The sequence below is a fragment of the Megascapheus bottae genome, chromosome 21 (assembly GCF_031878675.1).
Source record: "Megascapheus bottae isolate mThoBot1 chromosome 21, mThoBot2.hap1, whole genome shotgun sequence".
Lineage (NCBI taxonomy): Eukaryota > Metazoa > Chordata > Mammalia > Rodentia > Geomyidae > Megascapheus > Megascapheus bottae.
Window position 1 is genome coordinate 2535763 of NC_143529.1, and position 12026 is coordinate 2547788.

General features: G+C 35.7%; 1 protein-coding gene across 3 annotated transcripts in view; it reads left to right on the forward strand.

The window, feature by feature from the left end:
* The window catches only part of Pms1 (PMS1 homolog 1, mismatch repair system component), a 75993-nt gene that overhangs the window by 6319 nt on the left and 57648 nt on the right, over window positions 1-12026 (forward strand). For 2 of the 3 annotated variants that reach the window (XM_090354471.1, XM_090354473.1), the window contains exons 4-5: window positions 640-787; window positions 7727-7909. In XM_090354471.1, the coding sequence (XP_090210597.1) occupies window positions 640-787; window positions 7727-7909 (331 nt within the window). The remainder of the gene's footprint in view (window positions 1-639; window positions 788-7726; window positions 7910-12026) is intronic. The other variant, XM_090354472.1, reaches the window with a different exon arrangement.

Genomic DNA, 12026 nt, shown 5'->3' on the forward strand with positions numbered 1-12026 from the left:
ACTTGATAGGAGTTTAGTTGGAGAAAAGTCAGGATTGTACATACTCATGACAATTACAATATAAACCTTGGGATAGAAATTAGAAAAGTAGTTCTCTCTTTGATGTTATTGTGCATTAATTTTTTAATCTGCCTTGGTCATTAGACCCAATCTAATGACCCAGGAAATTAAAACCTATGCATATATACATATACTTTTTATACTCTTAAGACTCCATTACCAAACACCTCAATTTAATGTCCACATTTTCTACTAATTATTGCCTTCGTTCATTTATATTTACTGGTATTTTATGTTTATTTTTCCATCTAATTTTATTTAAAAACTATTTACTTCATATATTCTTAATGTCCTAGGTAACTAGATTACATGTCACCAGCTAGCTTAGATTTAATTTTCTGCCTTTCAATAATTGAATGACATCAAACATGTTTCCATGTCTCTTCTTTGCCTCATTTATCTATAAAAATAGAGATGATGGGGAACCTGTTTAAATGAGGTTAACACTAAATGTCCTTAAAATAGAGCCTGGCATAGAGTAAGGCTAAAAATGTGAGCTGTTATCATTATTGCTATCCCTTTTATTAGTTAAGAAGATTTAACTTGTTATTTTTACAGTTTGGGTTTTTAATCTTCCAGTTACTCTACTGAAAGAATGAAACAGTTACCTCCAGCAACAGTTCGCCTCCTTTCAAGTTCTCAGATAATCACTTCCGTGCTCAGTGTTGTAAAAGAGCTCATTGAGAACTCCTTGGACGCTGGTGCCACAAGCATAGAGGTTAAGCTGGTGAGTACCCTCCAGGAGCTGAATACCTTCAAAGCCAAAAGGTCCTGACAAAACTAGCTTACTCAGGAGGCTGAGATCTGAGGATCACCATTCAAAGCCAGCCCCAGCAGAAAAGTCACTAATACTCTTATCTCCAATTAATCACCAGAAAACTGAAAGTGGTGCTGTGACTCAAGTGGTAGAGCAATAGCCATGAACTAAAGAGCTGAGGGATAGTGCTCAGGCCCAGAGTTCAAGCCTCATGATCACCACCAACAAAAAAGGACCTGACAAGGTGTTTTTTGTTTTGATATATACATATATATATGGTACCTAGCAATCAAACCCAGGTCTTCGTGCATGCTAGGCAAGCACTTTACCACTAGGCCAAACTCCCGGCCCCATTTCTGGCTTTTTCTATGTATGTGGTACCGAGGAATTGAACCCAGATCCTCATACATGCTAGGCAAGCACTCTACCACGAGGCCAAACTCCCAGCCTTTGTTTATTGTATTTTATTGTTGGGGTGATGTATAGAGGGTTACAGTTACACTTGTCAGGTTGTGGGTCCATTACTTCTTGAACAGTGACAAGAAGTTTTGTTTCTTAATTATTCCCTTTTTTTTATGTACATGTTGTCTTTTCCCAGAATATTGGACATTTTGGCTTAGGAGTACATTCATTTCTTTTTTGTTTGTTTTTCTTTTTTCTTTCCTTTTTTTTTTTTATCAGTTCTGGGCCTTGAACTCAGGCCTGGGCACTGTCCTTGGGCTTTCTCAAGGCTAAAGCTCTACCACTTGAGCCACAGCACCATTTCTGGCTTTTTTCTATGTATGTAGTACTGAGAAATCGAAGTCGGGTCTTCATGCATGCTAGGCAGGCACTCTGCCACTAGGCTAAACTCCCGGCCCTTGTTTCTGTTTTTGAAACAAGATCTGCTCGATAGAACTAAGTCCTTCAACTCCCATCCTATCTCTGCTGTCCATTGCTGGCATTATATTGCTTAGCCTATAGGAATACATTCTTCAAAATAAATTTTAATTTAAACCAACAGTGTGGTTACACTAAAGGAAATTTTTTTGAAAGATTTTATTAACACTGATTTTTACATCATATTTCAAATGTCATGCTTAACAAACAAGTATTCAAAAAGGGAATCTATATGCAATCATTGGTACATAGATTTTAGAACATAATTAAAATTAAGCTGAGGGTTTGTATATCATAGATACATATCAATCTATATAACTTTGTCTATAGAGTATATATCCCATCATAGATTTTTTATGTCTATGTAGTTATGTTTATATCTCTAAAACCATGTCAATAACCTTGGGTACCTGAATATTGAGTCATCGCTCTTGTACTCTTTGGATCTGATATCCACATATCAAGGAGACTATATGCCTTTTGTTCCTTTGGTCTTGACTTATATCACTCAACATGATTCGTTGTAGTTTCATCAACTTCCCAGCTATGTTGAATTTCATTGTATATATGTATTACATATTTTGTATCCATCTGTAGCAAGGCATCTGGGTTGTTTCTATCACTTGGCTGTTGTGAATAGTACATAGATGAACATGGCTAAGCAGGTGTCCTTATCATAGCCTGGGTTATGATGCTCAGGGTAGATGCCCAGGAGTAGTATTTTCAGTTTTTTAAGAGACCTCCAAGCTGCCTCCCAGAATAGCTAAACTAGTTTACATTCCCACCAGCAGTGGGAACCTGCTCACGACCTGCCAGCACTGAAGGAAATTTAAATAGACCACATATACTTTCAAGACTCCATCATCTAACATATCAATCTAATGTTCATGTTGTTTACTAATAATATTCGAATTTACAGCTATTATATTTCATATTTCTGTTTTATTTTTCTGTCTGCTTTTTTTTTTCTTCTGGCCTTGGGCTCAGGGCTTGAGCACTGTCCTTGGCTTTGCTCAAGACCAGAGCTCTACCACTTAAACCACAGCATCACTTCTGGCTTTTTCCGTGTATGTGGTATCAAGGAACTGAACCCCAGTCTTCATGTATGCTAGGCAAGCACTCTACCACTAGGCCAAACTCCCAGCCCCTCTATCTACTTTTATTTCAAAACTATTTCCTTTATTACTACATTGTCTGTTCTTTCTTGACTGGACTTTGAACATGCTAGGCAGGTACTCTATGCCTTGAGCCCTTTTTGCTCTCTTTTTTTTTTTAAGTCAGTCATGGGGCTTGAACTCTGGACCTGGGCACTGTCCCTGAGCACTTCAGCTCAAGGCTATCACTACCACTTGAGCCATAGCACTTTGTTCTTGTTATTTTTGAGCAAGGGTCTTGCTTTTGGTTCAGATCAGCCTGGACTAAGATATTCCTATTTAAGCTTCTTGTCATAGGTAGGTTAATAAACACTTAGCAACATGTCCAACATTTTCTGTTGCTAAGGTAAACTTTTTTTTTTTTTTGTTACCTGGGGGGCTTGAACTCTGGGCCTGGGCATTGTCCCTGAGCTCTTTAGCTCAAGGCAACCGCCCTTCCTCTTGAGCCACAGTGCCCCTTCTGGTTTTCTAGTGGCTAATTGAAGATCATAGTCTCACAGACTTTAGTGCCCGGGGTTGGCTTTGAACTGCGATCCTCAGATCTCAGCCTCTTGAGTAGCTTGAAATCAACTTCTTTACCTAGAAAGGCCAGCAACCATTATCCTTCCAATTTCAGCATTCCACATAGCTAATAGATGAGTATCACCACACCGCCTGTTAATTGACATGGGAATCCCATTGAACTTCATAATCTCTGAGTATCTAGAATTACAGGTATAAGCAAGCCATTGATGCCTGGTCAAGTTTTAAAATCAGTGCATTTGTGTGGCTTATACAGCACTTACGATTTATTTCAGTTGATTGGAATATCCATTTTCCTTAGAAATTGTGGTCTTACAGAAGCAATCACTGTGTTTAATTTATTTTTATGTGTTCCTTACATGTCTAATACCTAATACAGATTTTTAAAATTTGATTGATTATATATATTTAAAAATAATCTCCTAATTATCAAATATTCGTGATAATATTAACACTGACACTATTAAGAATACTGATAGGATATCTTTATAGGAAAAGGGACTGATCTGTGCTAATCTGTCTTCTGAGAAGGCTGTAAAAAAATATCCCAGCCTTTTTTTTTTGTGGAACTAGAGTTTGAAGTCAGGGCCTCATGCCCTCTATGTGCTTGTTCTGCTGGCACTCTTCTATTTGAGCCACCTTTTCAGCCCTGCTTTTTTGCTGCTTATTTTGGAAATGGAGTATAGTAAACTTTTCTGCCTATGGGCCTTGAATCTTGGCCCTCCAAATCTCAGCCTCAGGAGTAGCTAGTATTATACGTGTGAGTTACAGGTTCTGTTATGGGATTTTCTGATTTCAGGCTTTGTTATAAAAATTGTGTACTAACCACTACTTTACCTGTTGTATAGTAATCTGAGAAAACTTACCGGAATTCACTTAATTAGTAAATGTGGAGCTGAAATTTGAATCTGGTCTTTCTGACTCTAAAACCCATTCAAAATCTTTTCTGTATTCCAGTAGTTCTTATAGTGTTTCGGTTTAGGAGGTTTGTTAGACGGTTTCCAGGCTCCACTCCAAAAGTATTTGTACTAACTTGTTAGTTAAAGCTGATGTTCCAACAAACATACTTAGTACTACTCTTCTGTAGCATTTAGTTTGTCCTTTTTAATTAAATATTATCCACTTTGATAAATATGAAGAAAAGTTTAACCCAAAGAAAGACAAGTTATTTTTCTTTTTCTCTTTTTTTTTGTGGAACATGGAGCTTGAATTCTGGGCCTGGGTGCTATCCTTGAGCTTTTCAGCTCAAGGCTACCACCCTAACCCTTGAGCCACAGTCCCATTTCTCCTTTTCTAGAGATTAAGTGGAGATAAGAGTTTCACAGTCTTTAGTGCCCCTGGCTTGCTTTGAACTGGGATCCTCAGATCTCAGCCTCCTGAGTAGCTAGGATTACAGGCCTGAGCCACTGTGCCTAATTGACAAGTTATTTTTCTTAGGCATGTCATATAGCATCAATCTGATTAGTATAATTAATAATAATTAAATAGGGTTATCACAGGAAAGCTATGTTGGGGAACAGATATCAGTGGGGGATGGAGCAGGGAAGAAGGTGAAGAAAAGTGAATATGGTTGAGGTACTTTATATGCATGTATGAGGATAAAACAAAGCCTTTGGAATTAGTTTTAAGAAAGAGAAGAAAATGGCAAAGAGATAAAGAGGTGAGTTAATTTCAAGATGTATGTATGTATATATGTATGTATGTATCACAATGAAATCTCACGTTGTACTTCCTACATATCCTAATAAAGAAATCTTAATAATAAACAAAAGGTTAACCAGGAAATAAATAATTAAATGAGATTATAATGTTTGACATTTCATTTAAGAATTCTATAGAGAATACATTTTGTCGTTTTATCATTTATTCATTATTTATTTGACTTACTTCTTAAACATCTGCAAGAAAGGTTTTTTTGTTCTTTTTAAAGAATAATATTACTAAGGTGATGCTTAAAAATAAGTTAAGAGTCGGGCACTGGTGGCTCATACCTATAATTCTAACTACTCAGGATACTGAAATCTGAAGATCATGGTTCAAAGCCTGATTAGACAGAAAAGGCCATGAGTCTATTATCTCTAGTTAACCACCAGAAAACTAGATGTGGTGTTGTGGTTCAAAGTGATAGCTAGAGCTCTAACTTTGAGCAGAAGAGCTCAGGGACAGTGTCCAGGCCCTGAATCGAAGCCCTATGACTGACAAAACAAAACAAACAAAAAAACCCAAAGCAAACAAACAGAGGCTGAGATCTTTGAATTAAAGATGGTACAACAGTCAATATACTCCAAATAACTACCAAGAAGCTGAAAGCAGAGCTGTGGCTCAAGTGGTGGAGCATTAATCTTGAACAACAAAGCTGAGATATAGTGCCCCGTTGAGTTTAAGCCACAGGACTTGCACAAATACACACATAAAAGTTAGCATTATAATAGCATTATAAGTTAGCATTAGTTAACATACGTATTTTAGTGTCCTAACATTGGTAAGTATTTGGAAGTTTCTACTTTGTACAGAAATAACTCCACAAGACTGGTATATGTAAGACCTACTTTGCTCAGATTTTTTTATTTAATGAATTAAACTTGCTGATAACTATTTTAAACATTTAAAAGTATCTTTGTGTTCTTACTTTATTCACATGCTTGAAGTTTTTATTTCTAGCATAAGATTTGCCTATTTTATTATTTTTTTTCTCTATAAAATACAGCAAACATGGTGATTCCAGAATATGAACTTGATTTTGAGTTGAGAGAGATCTTGTATGTCTCTTTTCAGCACTTTTTACAAGGCATAACTTATCTAAAAAATATTGATATGCAGTATTATTTATATTTTGTTATTAAGATATACTATTTTATAATATCACTTCATTGTAATTGGCAAAAGAATTTTTCCCCATTTTTTAATTTGCACCATGTCTATTACACATCAACATTTTCAGAGTGAAGCTTATGGGAGACATCAACTACCAAATGTAGACATGGTGAACATGACATTCATAGAAAAGATCAGATGTAGGAGTTTATATAGTTTTTTTATTATGTGTGTACAATATAATAGTACAGTGGGACTAAGGCATGAACTTAGTTTATTTTCTTAATTTTCAAATTAAAAGCTCACTGAAATTGCCAAATGAAATGTATTTTCTCAGCAATATACTGTTCAGCGATATTTTCAGACAGAAATGGAGAACTATTTTAAAAAATGTTTTTATGAGAGCAACAAAGGAGGAAGTCTTGTATATAATTGTTAGACTTCTGGTAGAGAGAACAAATGGTATTTTACTGGTGATAGTGCTTTTATTTATTTAATATTTCTGTGCTGGTTCAGGAACTTAAACTTGGTCTGGGCACTTAAGGTGATGCTCTACCACTTGAATCACACCTCCACTTTGAGATTTTTTGCTAGTTAGTTGGAGGTACCATTTCCATTATTTTCCTACCTAGGATTGCTTTGAAACTCAGTTCTCAGATCTTAGCCTCCTGAGTAGCTAGGATGAGCCACCAGAGCCCACTGTGATGTATTTATACAATATATATACATATATAATATACCATATATCATCTATGTTAAATATAGTTATATTTCAACATTAATTATCATAAGTACTCATGATATTTGGGCACTGCTGGCTTCTGCCTGTGTTCTCAGTGAAGAATCATGATTTGAAGCCAACCGAAGCAGAAAAGTCTTGAGATTGAGAGACTTCCATCTCCAATTAACCAGCAAAATGGCAACAAGAGTTGTATCTCGCTGGGCACTGGTGGCTCACAAAGAAGTGGTTCTGTGGCTCAAGGGGTAAGGCGGTAGCCTTGAGCTAAAAAGCTCAGGGACAGCACCAGGCCCAGAGTTCAAGTCCTATGACTGACCAAAAAAAAAAAAGAGTTGTGTCTCAAGTAGAGTAAAAGCTCCAGTGAAGCAAAGCTCAACAGCAGCTGGAGGCCCTGATTTAAAAACTTGGTACCAGCAAAAATTCATACATAAGTATTTATGACAATGAAACAGAAGGCCCATCACAGATCAGATCCTTTTTTTCTTTTTACATTGACACTAGGGTTTGAGCTGAGCTCAGGGCTCAGGGCCTTTTGTTCTTGCAAAAGAATCTCATAGACTTGCCTAGGCTAACTTTGAATTCTGGTTCTCAGATCTCAGCTTCCCAAGTAGCTAGTTTTGTTGGTGTCCTCTCAGATCTTTGTATTTTGTAGTTGGATTTGAGTGGAGATCAAGTAAAAGACTTAGTCATTGTACCATTGTACACTGTAGTGTTAACCCTTCCAGAAGAGATATATAAATGATCAAGTTGTGGTTATTTAATGTTTTATATAAACTAAAAGTATTTTTAACTTTTTTATAGGAAAACTATGGATTTGATAAGATAGAGGTTCGAGACAATGGTGAGGGTATCAAGGCTGTTGATACACCTGTAATGGCAGTGAAGTACTACACTTCAAAAATAAACAGTCATGAAGATCTGGAAAACTTGACAACTTACGGTTTTCGTGGGGAAGCCTTAGGTTCAATTTGTTGTGTGGCAGAGGTAAGAACCCTTAGAATAAAGAGAGAAAATGAACCTGAACCTGGCATTTGGCAAAGTGAATTCAGTTTTTAAATTTATGAGGAAATATACTTAACATGATGTGAAAGTTGTTGTTTTAAGTGTGCAATCTAGTACACTTAATCTAGTAAAATCTAGGACGTTCACATTATTGTCTGTCCTCTAAAACTGTTTGTCTTGAGAAAATTTTTATCATCCCAAACTGAAGCTCAGTACTTCCTCCTCTCTCCCTTCTGTATACTGTCTCTTTGAATTGACTAGGTACCTCATTTAAGTGGAACCATACTGTATTTGTCCTTATGATTTCCGTATATTTCACATAGCATTAAGGTTTTTAAGGCTGTTGCAAAAATTGTAAGAATCTCTTTCCTTTTGAAGATTGATTTATAATACTACTATGTATGCATTCCATATTTTTTAATCCATTTATTCACTATTGATATTGGATTCTTCCAAGTGTCCCTTTGACTATTTTGATTAGAGTTACTATGAACAGGAATGTAAAAGTATCTGTTCATATTGAATATATATCCAGAAATGGACTTAGTGTGCCATGTGATAATTTTGTCTAATTTTTTGAGGCACTACAATGTTGATATTTACTAGAGGAGAAGGTAGTTTAGTAGTCCATTGGCTTGTAATATATACTGAAGTACATGGTGAATCTTTAAATGCAGTATACAGTGGATTTACTTCTTTGCACTTACTTGAGAATAAAACTTACCTGCCTGCCTGCCTGCTTTTTTGGTAGTGAGAAACCTAGTTAGATATTAATTTGCTACTTTTTTGAATGGATCTCTGTCAAGTATTGTCCTAAACAGATCAGAATGAGTGAATTTAAGCAAAAATTCCTTCTGTTAGAGATTAGAGAACTTAAGACCTCTCCTCACCTGTTGGCCTCCAGATATTCAGACCTCATTAAGGAAAGAAATCCTTAAATGCACTTAAAACCTCTACCCAAAATCTAGCACACCATGTACTTCTCTATTTTATTCAGCACTTACTATTTTTAGAGTTTACTGAACCTACAAATAGATTATGGAGAAAAGCAACTAGAGGGTACAACGGGAAAATTTCCATCTTCTCCTAGAAAACGTGTATATGAGTGTACAGTGATAGATCATGCACAAAAATTTTATTTAAAATGAGATGGAATTGATGTTAGAGAACCTCTGAACTTCCTAAGATTACCACTATTGTTTGTACTCTCAGTGGCTATTTTAGAATATAAATGTTTGAATTTTTAGCTCTTCTCCAAACTGATAGGTAGCATTTAAACTTTACTTTGCAGAATATCAGCATTAAAGATACATTTGTCTTGTCTTTTTTATACAAGACATATATGATCTTTAAAAGCTGAAGTTGGTCATAATCAGCTTAGCCTACTAGGTGGCAGCACTATACTTAGTCTTTATAAATAGGCTTTACGTGAGCCCAGAATTGACCTAAATCTGTTTTTTATTTTAGATGATAGGTTTGCAAGTATTGTCTTATAATTTTGTCTCTTATTTTAGACATTCAAACGACCATGAGTATAGTTAAAATTATTTTGTTCCCCCAAATTACAAAGAATTGTCAAACTAAGTTTTTTGAGCAAATCTTGAAATATGCACATTGCAATGTCGAGCAGTAAGCATTAGTTTATCTTGAAAATAATGGAAATATTTTACAGAATGCCTTCTCTTAAAATTCTTTTGAAAACTACATGCAAACAGTATAATAAATAGTTGTATATATACTTCAGATGAAGGTAAAGATCATTATCTCTACCATGGAATACTCTGTCATCCCTCCTTGTAGTTAACTTCTCAAAGTAGTAACTGCTGTTTGTCCTGTATCAAATACAGACTAGTCTGACATTAATAGAATCATACAGCTTGCATTATTTTGCCATAAGTATTTTTTTTCTTTTTCTTTTAGTAGGTCATGTTGCATAAGTGATGTCCCTGAGCTTTTGTGCTCAAGGCTATTATTGCTGTACCACTCTGAGCCACAGCCATACTTCTGGTTTGAGGGTAATTAATTGGAGATAAAGAGTTTCTCAGGGCTGAGAGTATAGCCTAGTAGTATAGTACTTGCCTAGCAGGCATGAAGCCCTGTATTTCTCAGGAATCCAACACAAAATGTTTGGCTCAAGTGGAAGAGCACTAGTCTTGAAAAAACTGAAGGACAGTGCCCAGGCTCTGAGTTCAAGCCTCAGGACTGTAGGGAGAAAGAAATCAAGAGTGGCCATTTCTGACTAGCGTGGTTTTGAATGGTGATCCTCAGATCTCAACCTCCTAAGTAGGGGCTTGCTATAGTGTTAAATGATGATATAAATGATTGTTCCTAAAAGCTAAAGGAATCAGGATTGGAAGTGATCATAGAAGCAGTACTGGACCTTGGTACACTTACCAGATCCTCCACTTTAGCACTGGAAGTATTTGTGACAATACTCACAGCTGAGTCTTCATGACATGTTTGCTCTTACTTTAGCTTCCTCATTGAGGTTCATGCAGAGAAATTTGGATCCAGTGTCTGCATGATGAAGTGTTGTTAAGTCTAGACCCAGATCAGGACATCATTACCAGGTCTTCACAAGTGATAAACCCTAAGTACTTGCTACTTTCTGATTTATCACTCAAAATTTGCTCCTAGTTAGGCCTACATTCAGTCTCTTCATATTACTGATGAAGAAATTGTTGTCTTAGGGAGAAAAATTCCAGATCTTCTTACTGCATCTTCAAAATGATTTATAAGAATCATTTATGTGATAATGATACATACAAAGCAGTTTTTATTTAAAAAATTTAAGAATAAGTTAAACTAAAATTTTACTTTCTAAAGTTCATTCCAGTCATTTGCTTAGTAATTAGTACAATAGAGGCTGAGGGTTTCCTTCAGTGTTAGACCACTTTTCTAGCATTGGGGAAAAGAATAATTCAAAGAATTTAACACTGAAAATAATAGATCAAAATTACTTTCTAAACACAGGAAATTTCAAGAGAAGTTACCATTGCTGACAAGAGTTTTTTTTTTTTTTTGAATAAAGAATTTTTTTTCACTACCAGAATCTGAATCCACTTACTAGGCGTTTTTTTTTTTTTTTTTTTAACCACTTCCGTTATCCCCCTAACTAAGCTTTCTCTTTTTGTTTTTGAGGTAGGCCTCACTAACTTTGCTCAAGTTGGCTTTCAATTTTAGGTCCTCCTGTCCTTGCCTCTCAAGTAGCTAGAATTACAGATGCATACCAGACTAAACTTTTTAAAAGTAGTAGTACACTTCAGTAACAATAAATAGTAAATTTACAAGTCATAACACAGTAACATAACTGCTTATCATTCTTAAGTATAGTGTACTGTACATAATTGAATATGCTATTCATTTATAACTGGAAATGCAGGTTTATGCCAAACCTGCATCACAAACACCTGAATAAGGTGTTGTACTATGACAACTTTGATAATAAACATGTAGGCAAGACAAAGGGTACAGAAACATTGCCTTTTTAGCTTGATATTATAAGTATATTATATATGCTATTTCCCCTCCAAAGAAATAACTTAACTATTAAGAAACTTACTGGCCAGGAGTGTGATAAAGTGCTCGCCTAACATACACAAAGCCTTAGATTCAATTCCTTGGTACAACATACACAGAAAAAGCCAAAGTGGTACTGTGCCTCAAGTAGTAATGTGCTAGCCTTGAGAAAGCCCAAGGACAGTTCCCAGGCCCTGAGTTCAAGCACAGTGACTGAAAAAGAAACTTAAATTTTTTGAACTGAATTTGACTGATGGCTAAAATATACCTTGTTTTATTTTCGAGGTAATGGATAGAGGGGTTACAGTTACATTCGCCAGATAGTAAATGCATTACTTCTCACATGTTGATACCCCCTTTCATGTTATTTTTTCCCATTTCCCTCCCCCCACCCTGTAGCAATCATCTTGTTTTCCCCTCTTCCCTTTCCTGTTTCAAATAAACAAATAAACATATATACAAGATACCAGGTAATAAAGTCAGATACAGTAACAATATGAGAGTAACCAAAGGGCAACAAAAAAGAAGAGAAATAACAGTACATTAACAACAACAATCACACAAGATAAAGCCCTTGTTT